Here is a 25,643-nt window from a genome sequence, read left to right as displayed (position 1 = left end):
ATATAGATTTAAAATTGCTGAAACTGAGGGAAAATGAGGGAAATTGGAAATTTTCATTACACCAGGTTGTCATTCGTTTGGGGCCAATCAGCATCTCTCTTCCAGGAGAAAAAATACCTCACAGAAACAGGTAAAATGTTCCTGTGAAATCATACCAATAGGAAAATGAAACCTTTTTTTAAAATTAACTACAAAGTATCAGCATAGGAAATTACACCATAATTTGTTCTTTAGATTAATCTTATCAGCTTGGGGTTGCTGCTGGCTTTTTGTTTGCACAGAAGGAAGAGGCCACAGGTGTCCGAATTTGTTTTAGTGCAGTCCTCCTGGGGAAAGATAGAGTAATATCAAGAAAGTTTGACTTGAATAGTATTTCAGCCTGGCTTCTTCCAAGTACGGGTGGCATCTTGGAAACTCTGCTCTTGTGGAAAAGCTGATCTGGGGTTCTTTCTCTGGGTAGAAGGAACGTAATGGGCAAAGACTCTCTCCTGTCTTGGCACTCGGGCATGCCATTCCTCCAGGTTTAGGACTTTGGCAAAAGATGAGTGACATCAGGTGGGGGTCAGTCCAGATCACCTCTAGTCCATAGGCCTTTAGCGATAAGGAGCCCCTTCACAAAACATGTCTATCTCGGGTTTTCAGGAATGACCACTTTGTAAATGGAACTTAAATATGTCCTCAGCTCATTACAAAAAAGAGCCATAATCTTCCTGGTTTACAAGTTGGTTGTCTGTCAACACCCCACAACCTGCCCTGCTGCCTGAGTCTAATCCCCGGGGCCCTGCTGAGGTCCAAGCACCCCCACTGCTCACTCAGGGAACAGGACTCCTCGGCCCTGGTGTACCACTGCTCTTTCCTCCCGAGGCTTTCCTTCTCTTTCCTGTCCGCTGTCTTTCCCTGCTGTCTGACCTTCCTCTCCCTACTGATTTCCTCAGTTCACACAGAAAAGAATACCGCTAAGTTGTCCCCATGCTTTGGGGCTTATTACAGGGCCTGGCGCTTTGTGAAGGAGAGGATCCAGATACGTGTATGAGGAAGGTCCTTCGGCCATATTTTGGATCCTTCCACTGGACTGCAGTGGGTTTGCCAAACTCCATGCAATGACTTCTGATACCAACTATGCGGAGTTGGGTTACGCTTCTCAGGTTAAGGGCATAGCCTCCACAAGGCTGCTCTCCCATCAGAGAGGGTCGCCAGTCCACCCTCACTTTTTGCTGTTTGGCTAAAAATTCGAAAGTTCCCACTACCTTCTCAGGCTCTGTAGTTTGCTAGAGTGACCCATAGAACTCAGGAAGGTACTATACAGAAGGCGATAGCTGTGTTACAGCAAAGGGATACCAGTAACACCCAGCCAAAAGAACAGACACAGAGGTTGAGTTCTAGGAAGGTCCCAAACATGAAGCTTCTTCTGTTTCCTCCCCATTGGGTCCAAACATGCCACCTCCCCAGCACTTTAATGTATGACAGCGCACAGAGTACTGCCAACCAGGGCAGTTCACCTGAACTATGCTGTCCAGAATATAACTGGGGTGTTGTTCTGTAAATGTGATTGATTGGATCATTGACCCCTTCAGTTGACCTCATCCTCCAGCCCCGCCCTGGAGGTTTGGCTGATACCACTATGGCCTCAAGGTGATGCTGGTCCCTACCCTGAGTGGCCTAATTAGCATAAACTCTTAAGGCCCTGACACTCTTATACCTTGGGAAGTCCCAAGGATTTAGGGGCTCCTTCCCAGGAACCGGTTACAAATTCTTTATTCCATGGGCTTAGAAGTTACCTCCCAAGAGCTGGGACAAAGGCCAGATCTCTCTGGGTAAGTTTTTTTGTTGCTGTCGTTTTAAAATTTTTGAATAGGTTTTCCCCCCAAGTTTTATTGCGATATAATTGACATATAGCACTATGTAGGTCTAAGGTGTACAGCATAATGATTTAACTTATATATATTACGAAATGATTACCATAATAAGTCTGGTTAACACCCATCATCTCATTTATATGGAACAAAAAAAGAAAAAATGTTTTTTCCCTTGTGATGAGAACTCTTAGGATTTACTCTCTTAACAATTTAACAAGATTCCATACAGCAGTGTTAATTAATTACAGTCATCATGTTGTACATTACATCCCCTGTACTTACTTATTTTATAACTGGAAGTTTGTTTTGACCACTGTCATTCTCTTCACCCTCCCTCTACCCCCTTTACCTGTGGTGACTACAGATCTGATCTCTCTTACTATGAATTTGGGTGTTTGGGTTTGGTTTTGTTTTGTTTTTGTAAGATTACACATATAAGTGAGATCATACAGTATTGTGTTTCTCTAACATTTCACTTAGCATAACACCTTCACGGTCTATTCATGTTGTCATAAGTGGTGGGGTTTCCTCTTTACGGCCAAGTAATATTCCATTGTGTGTGCGTGCGTGTGTGTGTGTGTGTGTGTGTGTGTGTGTATACAAATTCTCTATCTATTCATCCATCAATGGATACTTAGGATGTTTCCATCTCGACATATTGTAAATAATGCTGCTGTGAACATAGGGGTTCATGTATCTCTTCAACATAGCGTTTTCATTTCCCTTGGATGTATTTCCAGAAGCAGAATTAGTGGGTCATATGGTATTTGTATCTTTAATGTTTTGAGGATTTTCCATACTGTTTTCCACAGCGGCTGTATCAGTTTGCATTCCCAGCAACAGTGCAAGAGGTTTCCTTCTGTCCGCATCCTCGCCAACACTTGTGGTTTCTTGCCTTTTTGAAATAATCATCCTAACAGGTATGAGGTGAATTCTCACTGTGGTTTTGATTTGAATTTCCCTGGTGATGAGTGATGATGAGTATCTTTTCATGCATCTATTGGCCATTCATGTATCTTCTTTGGAAAAATGTCCATTTAGGTCCTTTGCTCATTTTTTATTGGGTTATTTGGGTTTCTTGCTAGGGCAAGTTAGGTCTTCACTACAGAGTTGAGGAGAGTTACTAAGAAGGGTTGAGTTCCTTCCGGGACAGATGGAGACTTCACATCCAGATAAACTGTTGTTTGGAGTAAATGGTGCATACTCCTTTTTTGAGGAAAGGTCCAAGTTAAAACAGGAAGTTAAAACTTGAAAGTGCAGACATCCTGGAGGAGAGTTCATGGTGCAGAACACACGTGTCAGAGCTTTGGGGCTGCGGGAGAGCTGGAGAGAAGGGGAGGTCAGCAGGATACAAAAGCTGTCCCTGTGTTCGGTGGTGGCTTTTTTGACTACATGCCTTTCCTGGGGGCTACACCCCAGGTTTAAGGCTCTGGGGGCAAAGATGTAAACAGAAGAGATTTGTAATATGCGAACTAGTAGCTCAGAAGCAGAATAAAGCCTTTTTTTTTTTTTTTTGGTTTTGTTTTGTTTCAATGGTTGGATAAATCCAGGGATAGGTGAACTTTGCAGAACATCATGGAGTGACCGGAAGGTCCCCTTGAAGGGTAGGAGAAAAGGAGCTGTTCTCTCTGCACTGTGGCCCATGGCACTGTGCATGTAGCTGGCTGGACAGAGGCCTGGAAGATGGAGCCTGCCCATCAGAGACAAGGACAGCTACCACCTGCACAGGAGCCTCTCCCAGCCATCAGGAGTCACAGGCAGTGATGATACAAGGCAGACAGGCACCGGAGCTCAGAGAGAAGTTGAGGACTCTGCTAGGTTCTGGCTGTGTCAGGCATAGACCCCCTTCCCTTCACCCTGTGTGAGCGCTGAGAACCAGCCCTGGCTTCTGTGTGGCCTCAGAACTGTCCTTTCAGGCCCTAGAACGTGACAGTTTTGAACACTGGGTTTTGGAATCCATCAAACAAGCCACTTGTCCACCCTGTCGCCGTGGACAGATCACTAAGTTTGTCTGGGTCTCAGTTTCCTCACCTGTGGAGTGGGAATGATGTGGCTCCTGCTCATAAGATCCTTGTGAGGTGTGAGAGAGATTCTATGCAAAGTGCTGGGCACGTATTACTCCATGAGGGGTGGCTGTTTCTGGAGGCCACCTCAGCACATGGGCAGCCAGGCCGCCTGTCAGGGCTGGCTGCTCTGCTTTCTCAACTTCCTCCGTAAGGTGGGAGCAATCGTGGTACCTCCTTCATGTGGCTCTTGTGAGGAATAAATAAGTTAATGTTTTTAAGTAGTCAGAATGGTACCTGGTACCTAGTGTGTGCTCTGTGATAGTATTATTATTAATATTTTATTTTTATTTTTATTATTGTTATTAATCATATCTTTGATTGGTCCCATGACTGTGGTACTTCATCTACCTGGCAAACCCACGTCTGTCAGGGCCACTGGAAGTTTTGCTGCTGGACACTACCCCACCCACATCCCTCCTGCATGTGTCCCCCTTTTAGTCTTTGAGGCCTTATTCTTGTTTGGGGAGGGTGAGCGTTAGTTGACACCCTGCAGCCCTCATACTTAGGTCTCTGGAGTCCGCTCAGGAAGTAGGTACCACTGAGCACCTTACACAGAGAGCACTCAGTGCAGGGAAGTAGGTGTTGGTGAACATATTGGGAGGGTGGGAGAGCAGGCTCCCGGTTGGGCCCAGAATTCTAAAGAAATGACCCTCAGGAAGGAGTGCCAGCCCTGGGGCTGCCCCACTGGTGTGGAGTTCAAGATTGCACTGCTGGAGCTCTATTCCGGGGACCCCAGGGCTGCTGCCTCTGCTATGTCCCAGCACCCCTAGCACTGCTCCTGCAGAAAACCTAACCTCCTGCTCCGGGCACAGGAAAGGGGCATCTGCCACAGCTCCCTAGAGAACAGGGACAGGTGAGAGTACCCAGAGCAGCCCAGTTTCCAGGCCCTGGCTGAGGAGGCCTGCCACAGCAGCCATCCCCAGCGCCCTGTCCTACCCTGAACCCTGCATGCGTCCTCTTCTGTCCTCTTGGGTCAGTTGTGTGACACAACACAGAGAGAAGAGCCCTTTCCAGGACCTTCTCACAGGCTTATTCATGATGAAAATAAGACTCCTCCAAAGGAGCTCTATCTAGCAGACGCTGGAATAAGTAGGCCTTAGAGGGGATGTGGGGACAGTTCATGGCGGGCCAGTAGGCAGGCGCTCCCTGGGGCCCTGCAGGAACTGGGTGAGCCAGCAGCCTGGGAGGAGAACCTTCTGGAGGACTGCAGTCAGAGGTCACTGTGAGCTCAGAGCTGGTAGCTGGCGTGGATCAAGAAGCATGGCTCACGGATCATGGATTGCGTGGGGCGGCAGCAGCCATGGGTCTGAGGGTGGCTCCCAGTAGTGTACTGTCACTGAAGGCCATGCATCCTGCAGTCAGCGGGGCCCGGTGCTTCGAGTCCCAGCTCTGCCCCTTGCTCTCAAGGTGACCTCGGGAAAGTTTCCCTGCCCACACTTCTCTGTAGAACTGAACTAATAAAGGACTGTGGGAAGATTATATGAGGTGATCAAAACACTGTTCAGTGTGGTGCCCGGCCTCTAGGAAGTCTCCCAACTTTCGTTACCATCATTATCATCATCATAGCACTTGGAATGGGCTGAATATAGGGGTGAGGAAGAGTGAGAAGTCACACAGAGCCCCAGGTTTCTGGCATGGGAGCTGCTGTTGGCAGAGATGACAGTTTCAGAGGGAAGAGGGGGACCCTGAGCAGAGGAGAGTCTGGGCTGTCGACACAGACGGCGAGGAAGCCAAGGGGAAGAACGGTACTGCCCCCAGACTCAGGAAGAGATGGAACAAGAAATGACTGTGGCGTTTCTGGTGCTGCTGGAAGAAGGGAAGGAGGGAGAGGAGGCAGGCAGCTAGGGGGGCTGGGAGGGGATGCAGGCTTGAGAGAGTCTTGGAGAAGCATGTGGTCAGCGGCATCAGATGTTCTTCAGGGGCGGGCGAGATAAGGCCGAAGTATTTCCACTGGATTTAGTGATAGGAGACAATCAGTGACATCAGTGAGAGAGCTTCTGGAGTGCCATGGGGGCAGGTGCCCAATGGGGAGGAGGCCTCATGAAATGGAAACAGTGGTGTGGATGCATCTGAGAGGGCAGGCTTTGCTGGGGTGCTTGCTGCGAGGGGGTGGGGGATTCCATGTGTGGATAGTTATTATTATTTTTTTTTTTATTGAGAGAGAGAGAGGCAGGCAGAGAGGGGGTGGGGAGGGGCAGAGAGAGACAATCCCAGGCATGCTCTGTGCTGTCAGCCCAGAGCCCAATCACCACTCGGGTTCCATCTCACAAACTGTGAGATTATGACCTGAGCCTAAATCACGGGTCAGATGCTTAACTGACTGAGCCCTCCAGTACCCCATGTGATCAGTAGCTTTTAAACAGGGACACCCTTGGGGCACCTGGGTGGCTCAGTTGGTTAAGTGTCCAAATTCGGCTCAGGTCATGATCTCAAAGTGCATGGGTTCGAGCCCCGTGTCGGGCTCTGTGCTGACAGCTCAGAGCCTGGAGCCTGCTTCAGATTCTGTGTCTCCCTCTCTCTCTGCCCCTCCCCCGCTCGTGGTCAGTCTCTCTCTCTCTCTCTCACTCTCTGAAAAATAAATAAACAAGTAAAAAAATTTTTTATATGGGGACACACTTGAGCACAGGCCTCGCCAGATCATTGCACGACGACTTGATCCTTCATGGTGCTCACACCATGGTACAAACCTTCTGTGCCCACATCCGATCCTGCCGCCTCTGGTTTGGAAACTTGGGTGGAGGTGGGAGGCGGGACTTGGGAAGCAGGTGGGACAGAGACAAAACTAAATTGGCCATGAGTTGCTAATTGTTGGGCTGTCAGTAATGGGGAGTTACTTGTGTATGTGTTTGAAATTTCCCACAATAAAGGAATTTTAAGACTTATGGTTAAAAAATTATACAGTTACTATATCCATATATATATCCATATATTTATAACCTCAGATGTCATAATGTTTGTGGAAGTGATGTATAAATGTATATCATGTAGATAACACACACATCTCCAGAACCTGACCATATCCAGTCCTCCACCATCATGTCCCACCTGGGTCTCCACAGGAGTGTCCTAACTGGCCCTCCTACTCCCGTCCTTGTCCCCACGTTGTGTCCTTCACACAGAATGCTTCTGCTATGCGGGAGCCAGAGCAAAACTATCTTGCCCTCAGAGCCCTGACTGCCTATTCCTCTTGCTCCCACCTTTGGCCTCTGCTCCCTACACCCTGATTCTGGGAGGAGCATTCTTGCTCCAGACGTCAGCACCTGCCCTCCCCTCTCCCTGGACGTTTTCCTTAGTTATGTGAATGGTTTTCTCCATCCCTCACTTCATCCAGATCTGCATCCTGACCTCCCCACACAGTTAGGCAGCACCTACCCCACCCTCACAGCAACCACCCCCTCCCCCTACTTCACTGGCCGCCAGTGCACTCACCACCACCTGTGCATTTGTGTTCTCTTGTTTGTGGACTCTGTCCCTCCGCTAGAAGTAACCTTATTTTGTTCATCATGGATCCCCAGCATCTAGAACACCTGGTAAAGGTCTCCGTAGATAATGAATGAATGCATGAATGAATGAATGAACGAACAAACCTCCATTTCGCAGAAGCGAGAGCTGAGACTTGGCCTGAGTAACAGCAAGGGAAGTTAGGGGCATAGCTGGGACTTATTGGACCCTGTAGTCTCTGTCCCAGCTCCTGGTGAAGGCCAAGGAATGGGATTCTGAGCAAAGTTGCAAGGAGGACCCCTCATAAGGAGGGAAGTAGGGGGAGGAGGGTGCACTCTGGCTTCTCTAATGGAGGTGAAGTAGCTCCATCGGCTCCTGGCTTCTCTTTTCTTTGAGAAGCAGGTGGAAGGTTCTTCTCCTGAGAGAGGAAAGCTGTCTGAGGAGTCTGCAGAACCTCTCCATCTGTCCCCGGGGCATCGATGCCACTTCAGCCTCAGAGCTGGACTGGTGACCCACCTTTCCCATCTCATCCCCCACATATTCCCCTGCACCAGCCTGGCAGGCCAGGGCTGGGTGAAGACCCCCCAAGAATGGTGTGCCTTCCTCTCTCACTGGCAACACAGCATCTGATGGGCCCGTGGGAGGAATTGTGCGGGACCCCTGCAGGTGCCGGATCCGCTCCTGAGACAGCCAGCTCCCCCAGCGCACTTAGAATTGAACTCAGGTCCCCAACAGTCCAATCCTGGGGCCCTTCCCAGCCTCTCATGGACCAGACACCATTCTCATGTTGTTTTGTTTTAGGTTTTTTTTCTTAGTTAAATTTGTCCTTCGGTGGGAAATGAATAAATGCTGATTAAAGGAAAGGTGGGAAGACAGAGACGAGGACAAAAAAAGGAGATGCTAAATGAAAAATTGCTTTTCTAATGGGGTATCGCTGGGGCTTCTTGTGGCCTAGGGCCTTGCGCTCAGAAGGGGGCGCCGACCCTCTGGTCTGCAGGAGCCTCCACAGCAGACTGGCTTTCAGGAATGGCCCTCGCCACGTGCTTGCTTGCTTGCTTGCTTGCTTGTCCAAGTAATGCAGAGAGCGCAACTGACGAAGGTTGCTATATTTAATGTTGATGTTTGCGTCACCGGTGACCACACAGCAGCGTTCGCCTGGGTGGTGCACGGGCTGGGGGCGTTTCTGAAGGACGCTTTAAGAGCACCACTTTCCACAAGGCATTGTGCAGGGGAAGGGAGAGGGCGCAACAGAAAGTGAGGTCGTAGGTAGAAAATTGCTTCTGGGATTTCAAATGGCTTCGTCATGGGGCCCTCCCTTGCTGCTGAGAAATCAGTTGATCTGGGAAAGTTCGTTGCAAACCCTTTACTCTGTTGCTTTTGGGTGGAGCTGAGAAACGAATGAAGATAATGAGGCTTTATGACTTTTATTTTTCAGTGTAGGAGTGGGCAGCGTGTGTGTGGGAGGGGTGACCGTGGATACAGTCCCCAGTTCTGACACCGGTTTGGGCTTCCGGAAAAGTCAGAGGACTGGCCAGTGAGTCCCAGGCCATCATCGGCCAGCCTGGAACATGGTCAGCTTGGACTCGGCTGGGCCGGCTTAGAAGGGAGTCAGCTCAAGGGAGGAACGATTTTTGGTTTTGCTCCAACTGACCAGCTAAATTAAGATAATACACAGAAGGCACTTTCCTGTTGATAATAATGAAAAAGCCACAGGCTGATGGATTTGATGATCCGCAGCCTTCAAGCTTCCGGGTCACAAGGAAACAAGACGAAAGCCCTTGTCCTCCTGAGTCCCGAGCAGTTCAGAGAGGGCCAGCCTCAGAGAAACCCCAGCAGTGACTCGAAGTGTTTTCTGACACCTCATCTGAGCAGCAAACAGAGGGTGTTGGAGCCAAGTTCACCGGAAACTCAAGTGTGTCTCACTTCTCACTTGAGCCCCAGCCCCTCTTCCAGTGAAACCTCCGGGGCCTGGGGTTCGTGGGGTGCAAAGGGGCTCCCCACCCTGGGCCCCATGACCAGCATCTCCCTCCCACTCAGCAAGCACTCTGTCTCTTCCCGACCCCCCTTCTCTCTGGGACCTGCTCAGGGTTTGCTTCTCGCATGGAAGAAGTGAGACCATATGGTTAGAGAAACTCCCAGCAAATACCCCGGGCTTAGTCCCCAGGTAGTGGTGCTCCCAGCCACAATAGCTGACACATACGCTTTTTTCCTCTTTCATCTTTTTCTTTCTCTCTCATTCCTGGCTGGGCCCTCCTCCCTTTTGCCACCTGCACTGGCTTGATTCTGTGGCTCTGGGAGGTCCATCATTCCTGACAGGGCCTGAGCCCTCTCTGGCTGACTGCACACATCCGTGACCACAGGTTCCTTGTCTTGGGGACAGTCTCAGTGCTGCAGGCAGCGAGCTGTGGGTACCTGCAGATGTGGCGCACTGTGGACCCCTAGTGGTGGGGCCCCGGTGGCCTTGCTGGTGCTGTACACCCTCCTGACTACCACTTGGAGTAAATGCATCCTTAGGAAATCCTAAGGGACCCTGCCCCAGTCCAGCCTCACTTCCAGTCTTCTTGAAAGATTCACATGGAGTTTCACCTGAAGGCTTTCCATCTTCCTTCGGACTGACCGGCCAGTGCTCTGGTTGGGCAGAGGATGTGGGTCAGAGGTGATGCTGCCAGAGACTGGATTGCTAAAAAGTTTTGTATAAACATAAAATCAATCTTCCACAAATATCCTCTGGCTCAAAACTCTTGAACCTCTGGATGGAGAGGAATTGCAGAGCTCTTACCTCCTACCCCCACCCCCGAGTTGCCTGCTTTCCTGGTAGAGCTCTCCTCTCCAGACCCTCTATTGCTTACAGACTTCTTTCTGGGGCTAAACCTTGAGTGCATGTGCTGTCTTAGTCATTGCCAGCCCAGAGGGCAGGAGGAGTGTAGGCCGCAGGCAGTCCTCAGCAAATATAGTGGGACTCAGCAGGTTCTGAGACCTTGTGGGACCACGGAGATGATCCAGTCCCTGCTCCAGACAGCCTGTGGGACGCTCAGCTCCTGTGCCCCCTCCACAGGTCGTCCCTCATTTCTACCTGGGTGCAAGGGGTCCGCTCTATTTCAGTGGCTCCTGGAACTGCCCCTGTGGTTGTGTGCCCCTGGTCAGGTCCTGCCACGGCTTCTGTTGCCTGAGTCATGCACAGCATCACCTCTCACTGCTCCCAGGTGACTGCCCCCATTGGTTTCTGAACATTGCTGTGGATGTTCCCACAGGGCTCGGGGCTTCTCAGGGAGGGTACCTGCCCACCACCCAGTGTTTGAGACTGGTTTGTGAGGACCCTACCACTCACTGCAAAAGCATCCCCTCCTTATGGGCACCTCTCAGATTCACAGTGTAAGCCGCTCCTGAGAGACATGAGATTAGCTGTGGTTTGCTGAGGTCTCTTCTTCTGGTGCTCCTAGTGCTGGCCTGGGCCAAGGGAGAGGCAGGAAGACCTGGTTGGGGCAGCAGTCTGACCAGGCCCCTGTGACCTGGGGTCTCTACTCATCACTCCATAGTTCAGGGGTCATAAATCAGTTGTTCAGAGAGGTGGTGAGTATGCACTAATGATGACACCTGTCCAAGGACTGACTGTGCTCTCCCTAGAAAGTGAGCTTCCCATCGGGGGAGGTGCCCGCATAGGTTGATGCCAGTATGATAAAGGCCATACATTTAGGTGAGATGACATTTGGACAGAGAAAGGCTGGGTAGTTTAGTGTATGGGCTTTGGAGTTGGAGTGAGTTCTGGCTTCTCATCCTGGCTTTGCTCCTCACCAGGTGTGTGACCTTGGGCATATAGCCTTTTCTCCCCTGAGCCTCAGAGAGGTTGTGGGGGAGACACCAGAGGTTGTGTGGGTGGTGCTACACATAGGCTGGCCACTCATCATAACCGTGATCATAAGATGACTTCTGAGGTCCCTAATTGCTCCTCCTCCTCCTCCTCTCATGTCCTCCATGAACCCAGAAGTCAGGGCCCAGGCTTCCTCTGCCTCCCTGTGGGTGGCAGCCCACACCCCTGGGGGGTCGCTTACTTCCTTCCAGCCCAGGTCCTGTCCCTAACTCCCCTGCCCCTCCCACTGCCCTGCCTCCAGAAGAACATAGGCCAGGATTCCCAAAGGCCACAGTAAAAGACAAACATCATCAGGTCTCTTGTCACTGTCTTTATTTCTGGCTTCCTTTGACAAAGTCAGTGAAACAAGACATTCAATGACCCCTCCCCACAGGCCACACACACCAGATGCAGCATTCTAGGCTGCTCTTCTATATATTATTAACTCTTTGATAACATTTTATTTCTTAACTTTAAATACAGGGAAAAACAATAAATTACTTCTTGGCTGAGGGCCAACTGCTGGCTGGCAGACAAGAGCAGCTACTCCAGCCCTCTCTCCTGTCCCCTGTGTCGGCCCCAGGACCCCAATGAGGTAGCAGAATTTTGCACACAGTGCTTATTCCCAGGGACTCCTAAAGCCCAAGTCACTGGGCCCCCAGCTCAAGGTTCTGGTGGTGACAGTCCCTCCCTGTCCCCAGCACAGACAAACAACATTTGTTTAAATAACACACAGTAATAAATAAGGCCAAGAAGAGATATGCCTGAGCCGCTGTCTGCCTTAGCTGTCCCCGTATAGAGCAGGTCCGCCTCCCATACGTGTCTGCCAAGGTGGCATCCTTGGTGTAATGCTGCCATTCCCTCTAAGGAGGGGGCAGTCGTGAGAGGCAGTGCTCCGCCCCCCCTCCCCCTCCTGCCCCTGGTTGTTCACAGAACTCAGAGCCCAGATGGAGGAGGGCCCTGTGCACCAAGGCAAGGGCAGCTGGGGTCGGCTAGGCGAGGGCAGGCAGCACAGGCTGAGGTCTAAGCTAAGGAAATCGTGCCCCCCTCCCATCCCCCTGCCATCTCCCCAAGTAATTTGAAACTTCTGAAAGAAAAATGAATCTATAACTTAAACGGTCAGGTCTGCCTCTGCAAATAGCCATGCTAGGTTTTCATCCTTCATTTGAAATTTCCATGGCGAAAATTTCTCCTTAGATGGTTGAGCAGGTTTTTTACCAACTGGATCACTTCAATTTTGGTGTCTCGGCTGCGCTCACTGGAAATCTGCCGTGGGAAAAAGAGGCCAGGGCATTAATGGGACTCCAGAGCAAAGATGCCCAGCTTCTGCCAGGGGCTTTCCAGGAACTGGCTTATTTAATCCTCACAAAAGCCCCATGGGGCGGGTACTGTTAGTCTGTTAGTGCCCACATTTCACCGATATGGAAACTGAAGCTCAGGTGGGAGTCGGAAGCTCTCAAGACCAGGTCTTGGAAATCCCGGAGGCCATGTTCCTGTTGCCACCGTGGATCCGCCCCCCGGGTGGACGCTTGCCTCAGATGCTCAGCTAGGTTCCCCCCGGAGCTTCTAGGGTGAGCCCAGGGCTGGCAGGAGTGGGTGCAGGGTTGAGGGGTACAGGGCAGGGCGCCTTACCCCTGCTGAGGGTTTCTGAGTGCACAGGGCTTTCAGCATCCTCTGGGTCCTTTGGATGGCAGTGCAGTCAGAGACATTGATGAGAGATTCTAGGGCTGCACAGTACTGCTGGGAGAAGAACACGGGGGTGTCAGGCCCTGCTGGGAACCCCCAGCCGTATGGCTTAGGCAGCACCTTCAGTGACTTCACAGGAGGAGGGGGCTGAGAGTCTTGACGGAGGTAGCTTTGGGTGGTGGGGCAGGTCCAAACTGTGCTTGCGTGGAACCCCTAAGCCTTGCAAGTGAGGAAAGACACACATAAGACCTACAGCCTCAGCCACCTCCCTCCCAGCTTCCAAGGGGTGCTCACCATGCCGGTTGTCAGGTTGACGCTCCACACCATGCTGCCATTGCAGAGGGATACCTGAAGGAGCAAAAAGACAGCAAAATCACAGGGTAGGTCTCCATAGCGATCAGGCCCCACAGGCAACCCGGTGTAGCACAGAGGCAGGCCTGGGACCCCTCAGTGTTCCTGAACTTAATTTCCTGCTCTGCATACTGAGGGAGATCCATTGTACAGGGTTTGGGGGCTGAGAGAGAAAAATCTGAGTGACACAGCCTGGAGTGAAGCTTCCCATAGCCAGGGCAGCATTGGGTGAGAGAGGAGGGGAGGCCAGGTCAGTCAGATGGGAGGCGGTGGGCACTAGTGTATAAAACTCTATCTTCTGGAGGAGCCCCTGGGTGGCTCAGTCAGTGAAACGTCTGACTTTGGCTCAGGTCATGATCTCGTGGTTTATGAGTTCAAGCCCTGTATCGGGCTCTGTGCTGACAGCTCAGAGCTGTGAGCCTTCTTTGGATTCTGTGTCTCCCTCTCTCTCTGCCCTCCCCCACTCTCGCCCTGTTTCTCTCCCTCTCTCTCAAAAATAAACATTAATAAAAAAAATTTTTTTTAAACCCTGTCTTCCGAATCGGAGGACACTGCAGTTTGGAATATGGGCACCCGGTGTCACCCAGGCCTGGTTTGAATCTGGCTTTTGTCAACCTTAATGCAGCTTAGTAGAATAGGGTCATCGCACCTGTCTCTTGAGATGGTTGGCAGTGATGAAATGAGATGAAAAGCACAGCACTAGCCTTGGCACACAAAAATTACTCAAAGTGTGAGCCATCACCACTGGGGACAGGAGCTGACTACTAGTGAATTTTTCCATAAGAATGGGCTTAACCAAACTGCTGTGAATAATGGCCCCATTATTCTGTTCACATCCATTTGGCAAATTCTAAATCGCCCTGGGAGGGTGCTGGCCTCTCTCTGCTAACCTCTTTTCTTGAACAGCTGAGTAGGAGCTGGTCTTGGCAGGCAGGGCCAGGCCAGGGGAACAGGTGGTCCTTGGGGGCTCAGCCACATCTCTTTATGGGGCCGTCCGTTGTGCTATTCCCCCAACCGCTGGTCCAGCACCTCTCCCTCATGGCTGGGCCTGTCCTGGTCCATGGGGCTTCTTCAGGCCCCACAGGCCTCTTGGCACGGCCCAACCTTCATGGCCTGAACAATGACCAATTACCCTGCCTGAGAGTTACCCACCCTAGCACCAGCGTACTCACCTGATTCTGGGTGATGTTGACCAGCTCTTCAATGAGCTCCTTGAGCTCCCTCCTTGAGTGAGGGCCCGGGGAGGCAAGGCCACCAAGGCAGGTGAGAGCAATGACCACAGTCAGCCAGAGCGCCATGGAGCCTAGAGCTAACACAGGAGGAGCGAGGAGCAGACACGTAGGCTGGCCTAAGCTGAGTGGCTTGTGGCCTTGGCCTCTTGCGGTAGCTTTTATAGGCCAAGTGTGACGCCTCCCACCCTGGTCTCCGCTTTGTCGGGTACTATCTAGAAACCACATCTTTACTCATCTTGATTTTACTTTGTGGAAAATCCAGTGTCACATAAAGGAAAGAATTTGATTTCTTGTGGACTTAGCAGTGAGGGGGTCTGGGGCAATTTTCAAGATATGGGTGGGCTTACTCCAGCATTAGGGAAGAGGGCAGCCTGGTGTCGGCCAAGCCAGCTAGAGCTCTAGCAGTTTTGCTTGGTGACCGCCCCGAGTGCCTGCCCAGCTCCTGTCCTGAGACCCTTTGGGTCACCAGAGTGCTAGGCAGACAGTGCTATGACCACAGTCTACCAGATGTGGGAATTGAGGGGTTTTATTTTTTCAGTGAAGTGGTCTCTTGCATTACCAGAGTAATACTTGCTTTGGATACAAAATTCAAACGGGATAAAAAGAGAAGAGTGAAGTTCACTCCTTTTCATCTGCCTGATTCCCTGTTGGCCTCACTGTGGAAAGGATGATAAAAAGTTCAGATTCCCAGGTCTCCACTGAAAGATCCAGTCAGAATCAGAGATCCTCCCTGGGACCTTTTCTTTTTAAAGTTGCCTTGATTATAACTTTGAATATGGACAGCCTAAAAATGGGGTGCACAACTCAGGCCTTCAGCATGGGCCCGTCCTGATGGGAAACGCTTGACATGCCAGACTGGCACGAGTCAGGACCCAGCCTTAGCCCAGGTTGGAAAGTGTGACTGCTCCCAGTGCCATTGAGACCTGGGGTGGCCACCTCTGCTCACCAGTTATCTGTGGGACAAAGCCCTCCCCACTGAGGGACCCAAGTTTCTACAGATTGAAGGCTGTGGAGGGCAGTTTCAGGGCCTGCCCCCCACTCCAGGATTTCCCTGAACAGCCCTCTCCCTCAGGGACACTGGCCCATAACCTGCTTTTCACTCCTTTCTCTAGAAGTCCTCCAGAAACCCCTGCAACAGAAACTGTTATTTGCCTGTTGATTACTGATGTCAGCCTGGCTCCTTCACCCACTTCCTCCCCTAAACCAGTGCTTTCCCCTCCAGGCCCCTCTCTGTCTGCTCAGGCTCCCTTTGTCCTACCCTCAGTGAGGCTCAACCTCCTCACAAGGGTCTCTGAAGGGATGAAGGGCCACTGCTGGGGCTCTTGTTCACAAGCCTCCCAGCCTTGCCCACTCTCTCCTCCCACCCTCTCTTCAGGCGAAACCAAACTTCGCAGCACAATTGTAGGTCCTGAGCCAGCCCCTGCCTCTTGTGCCCCCCGACCCCCCACCCCCGCTCCTCCTCCCCCCCCCCCAGTGCCTGGAGTGCTGCCACTAGGCTGTGTGACACCGCTGTGGGCCTTAGTTTCCTCATCTGTAGAATTGGGTCTCTGTGTTGAGGGAAGGGGCAGGGAACCGCTGTGGGATCCCGGAGCTCTGCGCCAAGAGGAGCCAAGGACCCTCAATCGCGGACCGTGTAAACTGAGGCGGGGAACTGTGGGCAGGTGCGCCCCCCGCGCGTGGGAGAAGGCGCGCTGGCCTGAGTCGCGGCGATGCCCCGCGGAGATAGAGGCCTTATGTAATGAGAGATAGGGCTGATAAACAGGTTCTGCGCGGCTCTGCCCTCCTCCGCTGCCTCGGGCGATGGCCTTGCGGGAGGGACGGGTGGGAGCGGACTCCTCGAGGCTATGAGGCGTCCGCCCCCCTCCTCGCATGCGCGCGGGTCGCAGGCCGGGCGCGGGAGCGTCCAAGGTGGGAGTGATGGGACCCAGCGCCAGGCGTGACGCGGGCCGCCACACATGCCGGCACCCCGGTACCCCGAGCGCCTGTGCGCACCGGCGAGGGGGGCGCCCGGCCCGCCGACTGGCCGGGCATCTGCTGATGCCGAGGACCCTGCCCGCCCCGACTCCTGCCTTGCCACCAAGGACATCGGGGCCGCGCCTCCCGGCCGGGTTCAGGAAACCCGTCCTGGCCTTTGGCCCGCAGAGAGACCCCAGCTGGCTGGCTACGTAACAAATGCTCTTGTTGGTATCTGATTTTCAGGGGGCTCCATTCACAGACTGGATAATTGCAGTCAACACGAACTACGAACGGGCTGCTCCCTGCACTCGACACAGGGCTTGCTACTGTCCTACAGCCTGAGGCGTGGGCGCCAGATCCTGGCCCCGCAGGTGCAGGACGCGCTCCCCGCCTGGGGGTGGCTGGAGGGGGGAGCCTGCTCCGGAGGCGCGGTGAAGACTAGGGAAGGGCGGGGTCGTGGCCTCTGCGCCTTGCTCTTTGTCCCTGGTCAGGTCGCTGGGGTTGAGATGGCCCAGCCTCGGGACCAGCTCTTTCTGTGCGAAGTTCCGCAAAACATCCTTTCCCAATTTTCTCTCGAGTTGTTTCTCCTATGGAAAGAAAAGATGCCCAGTCAGTGGGAATAAGGGTTAGGCGAATTGTTTTAATAATCTAAAATAACTAATTTAGTAGAATTTTTAAAATTAAAGTTATACATGCCTGTAATTTGTAAAAAAATCATTCAGGGAGGTTGGTTGTAAAAAATGTCAGTTTTGACTTTCAGTTCCCCGTGGGTCTGTTGGATTTCTGTATGACTGGTGAGCGAGGATCTAAGTGCCCTTCTTTGTTCCTTAGTGTCTTTTGAAAGATGTTTGTATGCCAATCAGTGTTGGACACAGCAGCACCTTCCTCACAAACCAAAGGCAACAGACTTACTGTCCATGATCAGAACTTCAGTCTCCCTAAGCTCAGGCTGCTTCTCCTGTACTGCAACCCACACTGTGCACAGGTGCTGGCTGGGATCCTGGGCACCACACTGTGAGAACCGCGGTGCAGAGGACAAAATAAAAAATAATGCTCTAATACTATTATCGTGCATAACAAGCTCCTCTTTGTCTCTGATCCAAGGGTCTCCCGTCACCTGCCAGCATCCATGAACTTGTTAGTTACCTTGTTAACTGGCAAGGGAGATAAAATGGCAGAGCCTTCAGTTGCCGACAAGCAGCCCAGCCCCCTCCCCCCACCCCATTAGCCTCTTCTCTGAGGAGCCATGACTTTAACTGTTTCTTTTGGAATTTATGTCCTCTGTGTTTCTCAATTTTCTTGATTTTCGGGGGTAGGCATTTACTATGGTCTATGATGAATATTTAATTTTCTTTCCTCCTTGCCTTCCTTCTTGCACTTGCATCCTTACCTTTTTCTCATCCTCCTTATACAGTAGATCAGAGTTCCCGGTCATTCAGACCCTTTTTTTTTTTTACAATTTGCATAATAATACCAATATATTCAAAGCTGGGACGTGTAGTTAACTACAATTAGATTACTTTTATTTCCCCTCAAAGCTTTTTCTTCTGGAGTGAATAGTTTTTTCCACTTGCTTCATTCTCTCTTCCTCTGTGATTTGACCCTACATTCTTGGCTGCTTATATAAATATCTTCTCATTAGACTTGGGCAAATGAGTTATTCGCACAATTTCATTTTCTCCAAAAAGTCTGCCCTGGAGCCTGCTGAGTTGCTCTGACTGACCTGGACAGCACCCTCTGACAACTTGCTTGGCTGGCTGTCATTCTGAGGTCTCCTGTCACCCCCCTCCTGAGACTTCCCTTTGCCTCTCTCCTGTGTGACCTTCCTGATCCTTGCATTTCAGGTCTTCTTCTTTGTTGGGGAAACACATCCTAACAACACAGAATTTCAGGCAGGAAATAATTTTCTTTTAGAATTTTTAATGCCTTTACCATGGTGTCCTGTCTTCCAATATTGCTGTTCAGAAGTCCAAATGCATTTTGAATCCACATCTTTTCTAGCTGTCTCTTTAGAAATTTGTAGGAAATTTTCTGGGCTCCCATGCTCCAAATTTTACAGTTACCTTGGGGTAGTTTTGTTTTCCTCTAGGGTGTCAGATGCACAGTGGGTCCTTTTAAACTGAAGACATGTCATTAAGTTTTGGGCAGTTTTCTTTCTTGGAAAAAAAAACCAAAAACTTCAATTTATTTTATTTAAAAAGTCTTATGGGGGCGCCTGGGTGGCTCAGTTGGTTAAGTGATCGACTTTGGCTCAGGTCATAATCTCCCTGTTCACAAGTTTGAGCCCCGCATTGGGCTTTGTGATGACAGCTCAGAGCCTGGAGCCTGCTTCGGATTCTGTGTCTCCCTTTCTGTCTGCCCCTCCCCTGCTCGCTCTCTCTCTCTCTCTCTCCTGCTCTCGCTCTCTCTCTCTTGCTCTCAAAAAAATAATTTAAAAAATTAGATGTCAAGTTAGATTAAAAAATGTAGAGTCATTGCTTTTTAAAAAATAGATTTTTTTAGAGGAGTTAAAAAAATTTTTTATATGTTTATTTATTTTGGAGACAGAGAGAAACACACCATGAGTGGGGGAGGGGCAGAGATCGAGGAAGACACAGAATCTGAAGCTGGCTCCAGGCTCCGAGGTGTCAGTACAGATCCCGATGCAGGGCTTGAACCCACCAACCGTGACATCATGACCTGAGCCAAAGCCTGATGTTCAACCGATTGACCCACCCAGGCACCCGAGGAGTTTTAGATTCACAATGAAATTGAACAGAAAGTCCAGGGTTACCATATACTCCTGACCCTGCACATACATAGCCTTCCCAATTATCAATATTCCCTGCCAAAGTGGTACATTTGTTACAAGTGATAAGTCTACATTGACACATCATTATCACCCAGAATTCATAGTTTATTTCAGGGTTCACTCTTGGTGGTGCATATTCTGTGAGTTCTAACAAATGTATGATGGCATGTAACCACTGTTGTAATATCACATGGAGTAGTTTCACTGCCCTAAAAATCCTCTGTAATCCACCTCTTTGTCCTTCCTTCCCTACTAACCCCTAGCAACCAATGATCTTTTTATTGTCTCTGTAGTCTTGCATTTTCCAAAATGTCATATAGTTGGAATCATACAATGTCTAGCCTTTTCAGATTGACTCCTTCCATTTAGTACTATGTATTTAAATTCCTTCATGTCTTTTCATGACTTGGTGTCTCCTTTTTAGTGCTGAATGATATTCTATTATCTGGATGTACCAAGTTCATTGACCCATTCACCCACTGAAGGATATCTTGTTTGCTTCCAAGGTTTGGCAATTATAAATAAGGCTGCTATTAAACATCTGTATGCAGGTTTTTCTGTGGACATAAGTTTTCAATTCATTTGCATAAATACCAAGGAAAGTGATCACTGGATCATATGTTAAGAGCATGTTTCATTTTGTAATTGTCAAAGTGTCTTACAAAATGGCCACACTATTTTGCATTGTCACTTGGCAACAAATAAATGAGAGAGTTCCTGTTGCTCCACATCCTCATGAAATTTTGGTGATGTCAGCGGTTTGGATTTTAACCCTCCTAATAGGTATGTAATGGTAGCTCACTGTGGTTTTAATTTAATTTCCTGATAATATATGATGTTTTCATGTACTCATTTACCACCTGTATAACTTCTTTGGTGAGGTGTCCATTAAGATGTTTGGCCCTTTTTAAAATTGGGTTGTTTTCTAATTGTTGAATTTTTGGACAATACTTTATCTATATGTCTTTTGCAATATTTTCTCCCAGTTTGTGGCTTGTGCTCATTCTCTTAACAGTATATTTTGCAGGCTAGAAATTCTTACTTTTAATGAAGTCCAGCTTGTCATTTCTTTCTTTCATAGATTGTGCCTCTGGTGTTGCACATAAAAAGTCATCACCAAACCCAAAGTCATAGACATTTTATCCTATATTATCTTATAGAAGTTTGATAGTTTGCATTTTATATTTAGGTCTGTGATCCATTTTGAATTAATTTTTGTGAAACCTGTAACGTCTGTGTCTATTTTTGGGATGTGAATGTCCAGTTCCATTGTCATTTATTGAAGATTATCTTTGCTCAAGTGAATTACCTCTGTTCCTTTGTCAAATAACAGTTGACTGTATTTATGGCGGTCTGTTTCTGGGCTCTTCATTCTGTTCCTTTGATCTACCTGTCTATCTTTTTCCAGTATCACACTGTCCTGATTACTGTAGCTTTATAGCAAGTCTTGATACTGGGTGGTATCAGTTCTTCAACTTTTTCTTCTCCTTCAATATTGTGTTGTCTATTCTGAGTCTTTTCCCTTTCCATCTAAACTTGAGAATCACTTTCTTGATGTCTACAAAATAACTTGTTGGGATTTTGATTGGGATTGCATTGAATCTGTGGATTAATTTGGGGAGAACGACATCTTGACAATATTGAGTTTTCCTGTCCATGAACTTGGCCATCTCTCCATTTATTTAGTTCTTTGATTTCTTTCATCAAGATTTTCTAGTTTTTCTTATATAGATCTTATACATATTTGTTAGATTATGTGTATATATATATATATGTATATATATATATAGTATATATGTGTATTTAAAAATAATTTTTTTAATGTTTATTTATTTTTGAGAGAGAGACAAAGCACAAACAGGGTAGGGGCAGAGAGAGAGGGAGACACAGAATCTGAAGCAGACTCCACGCTCTGAGCTGTCAGCACAGAGCCCCACGCAGGGCTTGAACCCATGAACCATGAGATCATGACCTGAGCTAAAGTCGGACGTTCAACCAACTGAGCCATCCAGGTGCCCCTGTATATGTTTATTTCATTTTGGGGTTGCTAATACTGTGTTTTTAATTTCAAATTCCACTTGTTTATTGCTGGTATGTAGGAAAACGATCAGCTTTTGTGTGTTAACCTTGTATCCTGAAACACTGCTATAATTGCTTTTTTGTTCCACTTTTTTTTTTTTTATTCACTCTTGGATTTTGTACTTTGATGTCATGTCATCTTCGAACAAAGACAGTTTTAGTTTTTCGTTCCTAACCTGTATACCTTTTATTTGCTTTTCTGGTTTTGTTTCATTAGCTAAGAATTCCTGCATGATGTTGAAAAGCAATAGTAAGAGGGGATATCCTTGCCTTCTTCTGGATTTTGTGGAAGAGCTTTGAGTTTCTCACCATGAAGTATGATGCTAGCTACAGGTTTTTGTATTTTTTTAAAAATCAAGTTGAGGAAGCTCCCCTCTATTCTTAGGTTAATGAGACTTTTTATCATAACTTGGTGATAGATTTTGCCAAATGCTTTTCCTGTGTCTATTAATATTATCATGTGGTTTTTCTTCTTTAGACTGTTAATGTAATGGATTATATTAATTGATTTTTGAATATTTAACCAGCCTTGCCTATCAGAGATAAATACCAGTTGGTTATGGGGTATAATTCTTATTATACATTGTTAGATTCACTTTACTAATATTTTGTTGAAAATTTTTACAACTATCTTCATAAGAGATATTGGTGTGTAGTTTTCTTAATGTGTTTGTCCATTTTGGTATTAGGGTAATGCTGACCTCATAGAAAGAGGTTGTAGAGAATTGGTATAATTTCTTCCTTAAGTGTTTGGAGAATTCACCAGTGAACCCATCTGGGCCTGGTGCTTTCTGTTTTAGAAGGTTTTTAATTATTATTAAATTTCTTTAATAGATATAAGCCTAATCAGATTGTCTGTTTCCTGTTATGTGAGTTCTAGGTGATTGTATCTCTCAAGGAATTGATCCATTTCATCTATATTATTATGTTTGTGGGCATTGGGGCACCTGGTTGGCTCAGTCTGTTGAGCGTTAGACTTTGGCTTGGGTCATGATCTCATAGTTCATAAGTTTGAGCCCTGCTTTGGGCTCATTATTGTTGGCACAGATCCTTGGTCCTCCTCTCTCTTGGCCCCTCCTCTGCTTTTACTCTCTCTCTCTCAAAAATAAGTAAACATTAAAAAAAAATGCGGGCATAGAATTTTTCGTTGTATTGCTTTCTTATATCCTTTTAATGTCTGTGGGGCCTGAAAAAAAAAGTCCATGGTGTCTGTAGTGATATCCCTCTTTCACTTATGTTATTAGTAATTAATGTCATCTATTTTTCTCTTGGTTAGCCTGGCTAGAGGATTATTGACTTTATTGATATTTTCAGAGAACCTGGTTTTGGTTTTATTGATTTCGTGTACTGATTTTCATCTTCAATTTCATTGATTTCTATTCTTATTCTCATTATTTCTTTTCTTCTGCTTTCTTTGGATTTAATTTGCTCTTCTTTTTCTAGTTTCCTAAGGCAGAAGATTAGATGTTTGATTTTTTATCTTTCTTATTTTCTAATGGATGTGCTTAATGTTGTAAATTTCCCTCTAAGCACTATTTTCACCGCATCCTACAAATTTTGGCAACTTGAGTTTTCACTTTCCTTTTAGTTCAAAATAGTATTTAATATTCCTTGAGATTACTTCTTTGACCCATGTATTATTTAGAAATTTTTTGTTTAATCTCCACATATTTTGGAATTTTTCTACTCTCTTTCTTTTATTGATTTCTAATTTAATTCCATGAGAGTTAGGCATTGTATGATTTCTACAGATGGTGCCCAACTTACAGTGGTTTGACTTCTGATTTTTTTGACTTTATGGTGATATGAAAATGATACACATTCAGTAGAAACCACACTTGACATTTTCAGTTTTGACCTTTTCCCAGACTATCGTTTTGTGGTACTCTGCTGTCTTGTGATGCTGAGCAGGGGAGATGACCTGTAGCTCCCAGTCAACCACACAGTCACAAGGGTAATCGAAGGATGCGCTTAAAACCATCTTGTACTCAAAGAGTCATTCTGTTTTTTGTATTTTCAGGATAGTGTGCAATAAATTATATGATACATTCAACAGTTTACTACAAAATAGGCTTTGTGTTAGATGATTTTGCCCACATGTGGGCTAATGTAAGTGTTCTGAGTGTATTTAAGGTAGGCTAGCCTAACCTATCATGTTCCGTTAGTTAGGTATATTAAATGCATTTTGGACTTACTTTCAACTTACAATGAGTTTATCAGGCTGTAACTCCATCCTGAGTTGAGGAAGATCTTTTTTCTTATAAATTTGTTAAGGTATGTTTTGTGGCTCAAAATGGTGCTCTGTCTTGATGAACTTTTTGTGTGAGCTTGAAGAGAATGTGTATCCTGTTGCTGAATGAAATAGTCTTTGGGTGTCCATTAGGTCCAGTCGACTGCTGGTGCTCTTGAATTTAACTCTGTCCTTACTCATCTTCTGCTTGCTGGACTTACCCATTTCTGATAGAGACGTGTTGAAGTCTTCAGCTATAATACTGGACTCATCCAATACCCTAGTTCTAGCAGCTTTTGTCTCATGCATTTTGAAACTGTGTTGTTAGAAGCATGGTATTAAGGACTGTTATATCTTCTTGGAGAATTGACTCCTTTATAATTATGTAATGCCCTTTTTTATCCCTGATAACTTTCTTTGCTTTGAAGGCTGCTTTGTGTGAAATTATTATATTATTAGTATTAATATAGCTACTCTTGCTTTTTTTTAAAATCAGTGTTATCATGGTACATTTTCCTCTATCTACTAACATTTATCTAGATTTGTCTTTATATTTAAAATAGGTTTATAATTGGGTCTTGTTTCTTGACCTACTCTGACAATCTATAAATAATTGGTACATTTAGGCCATTGGTGTTCAAAGTGATTATTGATGTAGTTGAATTAATATCCACCATAATTGTTACTGATTCTATTTGTTGTCCTTGTTCTTATTTTTGTCCACCACTCTTTTTCTGCCTTTTGTGGTTTTCTTAATGTTTATTTTTTCTTTTTGAGAGAGTGCACGAGCGGGAGATGTACAGCAGAGAGCCTGGTGTGGGGCTCGAACTCAAAAACTGTGAGGTCATGACCTGAGCCAACCAGATGTCCCTGCCTTTTGTGGTTTTAACTGAGCACTTTAGATTATTCATTTTTCTTTCCTTTATTAGTACATCAGTTATACTACTTTTTTAACTTTTTTTTAGTGATTGGTCTGTAGTTGGTAATATACATTTAGAATTAATCCAAGTCAATTTTTAAAATAACCCTATATTGCTCCATAGTTAGTGTGAGTAACTTATAATAATACTAAATCCCCCCTTCCATTCCTTCTCTCATTGTTGGCATTCATTTAACTTATATGTAAGTATGTATGTGTATACATATGTGTGTGTGTGTATACACTTACATAGTCTTACATATAAGTAAAAATAATCAAATATGTTGTTGCTTTTACTTCAAACAAATTATGTTAGATGAAGAATAACAACAATAAGTGTTTTTATTTTGCCTTCACTCTTCCTTCTCCAATGTTCTTCCTTTCTTTATATAGATCTGAATTTTGTCATTTTTCTTCTGTAAGAATTTCTTTTTTTTTTTAATTAACACTTCTTGCATGGCAGGTCTACTAGAAACAGATTGCCTCAAATATTTGTCTGTTTGAGAAAGTCTTTATTTCTCCTTCAGTTTTGAAGTATAATTTTACAGGGTGCAGAATTTTATATTCATGTGGTTTTTTCCTCTCAACATTTAAAATATTTCAGTTTGCTATCTTTTTGCTTTGCCTTTTAAAGAGAAGTAGGTGTGGGGCACCTGGGTGGCTCCGTCGGTTGGGCGTCCGACTTGAGCTCAGGTCATGATCTCGCACTCTGTGAGTTCAAGCCCCATGTCAGGCTCTGTGCTGACAGCTCAGAGCCTGGAGCCTGTTTCAGATTCTGTGTCTCCCTCTCTCTCTGCCCCTCCCCCTGTTCATGCTCTGTCTCTCTCTGTCTCAAGAATAAATAAACGTTAAAAAATTAAAAAAAAAAATAAAGAGAAGTAGGTGTAATTCTGATCTTTGCTCTTCTATAGGTGAAGTATTTTTTTTTTTTCTCCTCTGACATCTGTTAGGATTTTTTCTTAATTTTTGGTTTTCTGAAGTTTGAAAATGCTATGTCTAGGTAAATTGGGATGGGGGCATTTTTTATGCTCGCTGTTCTTGGAGCTTCCTGGATCTGTGGTTTGCTGTCTGACATTAATTTGGGGAATTTTTAGTCATTATTTCCAGGATTTCTTCTGTTCCCTTCTCTCTTTCCTCTGCTCTTGGAATTCTGATCATGCTTCGGTTACACTTTTGGTAGCTGTCCCAC

General features: G+C 46.9%; 2 protein-coding genes across 6 annotated transcripts in view; one reads left to right on the top strand and one right to left on the bottom strand.

The window, feature by feature from the left end:
• KIF3A (kinesin family member 3A) overlaps window positions 1-2,774 on the top strand; it is a 66,534-nt gene extending 63,760 nt beyond the window's left edge. For all 4 annotated transcript variants that reach the window (XM_053220845.1, XM_053220851.1, XM_053220854.1 and 1 more), the window contains one exon: window positions 2,669-2,774. In XM_053220845.1, coding sequence (XP_053076820.1) covers window positions 2,669-2,759 — 91 coding nt within the window. In that variant the 3' untranslated portion in view covers window positions 2,760-2,774. The remainder of the gene's footprint in view (window positions 1-2,668) is intronic.
• Window positions 2,775-11,528: 8,754 nt separating this feature from the next.
• Window positions 11,529-15,869, bottom strand: IL13 (interleukin 13). 2 transcript variants are annotated; one of them, XM_053220888.1, is made up of 3 exons: window positions 14,420-15,869; window positions 13,191-13,244; window positions 11,529-12,950 (listed from the first exon to the last, which is right to left on the bottom strand). In XM_053220888.1, exons 1-3 carry the CDS (start codon window positions 14,702-14,704, stop codon window positions 12,777-12,779), a joined length of 513 nt encoding a protein of 170 aa, XP_053076863.1. In that variant the 5' UTR covers window positions 14,705-15,869; the 3' UTR covers window positions 11,529-12,776. The 2 variants fall into 2 exon arrangements, with proteins under 2 accessions (XP_053076863.1, XP_053076865.1); XM_053220890.1 differs by having other exon boundaries at window positions 11,529-12,947.
• Window positions 15,870-25,643: the final 9,774 nt, after the last annotated feature.

The sequence above is a fragment of the Acinonyx jubatus genome, chromosome A1 (genome assembly GCF_027475565.1).
Source record: "Acinonyx jubatus isolate Ajub_Pintada_27869175 chromosome A1, VMU_Ajub_asm_v1.0, whole genome shotgun sequence".
NCBI classification, from domain to species: Eukaryota; Metazoa; Chordata; class Mammalia; order Carnivora; family Felidae; genus Acinonyx; species Acinonyx jubatus.
Note: the sequence above shows the minus strand (reverse complement) of the source record. Positions and strands in the feature narration are given on the sequence as shown.

Coding starts and splice junctions, on each gene's coding strand:
- IL13 (XM_053220888.1), bottom strand. CDS start 14,704: ATGTGGTTTCTAGATAGTACCCGACAAAGCGGAGACCAGGGTGGGAGG. Junction 13,245..14,419: donor TCAACATCACCCAGAATCAG/GTGAGTACGCTG, acceptor TTGCTCCTTCAG/GTATCCCTCTGCAATGGCAG. Junction 12,951..13,190: donor TCAACCTGACAACCGGCATG/GTGAGCACCCCT, acceptor TTCTTCTCCCAG/CAGTACTGTGCAGCCCTAGA.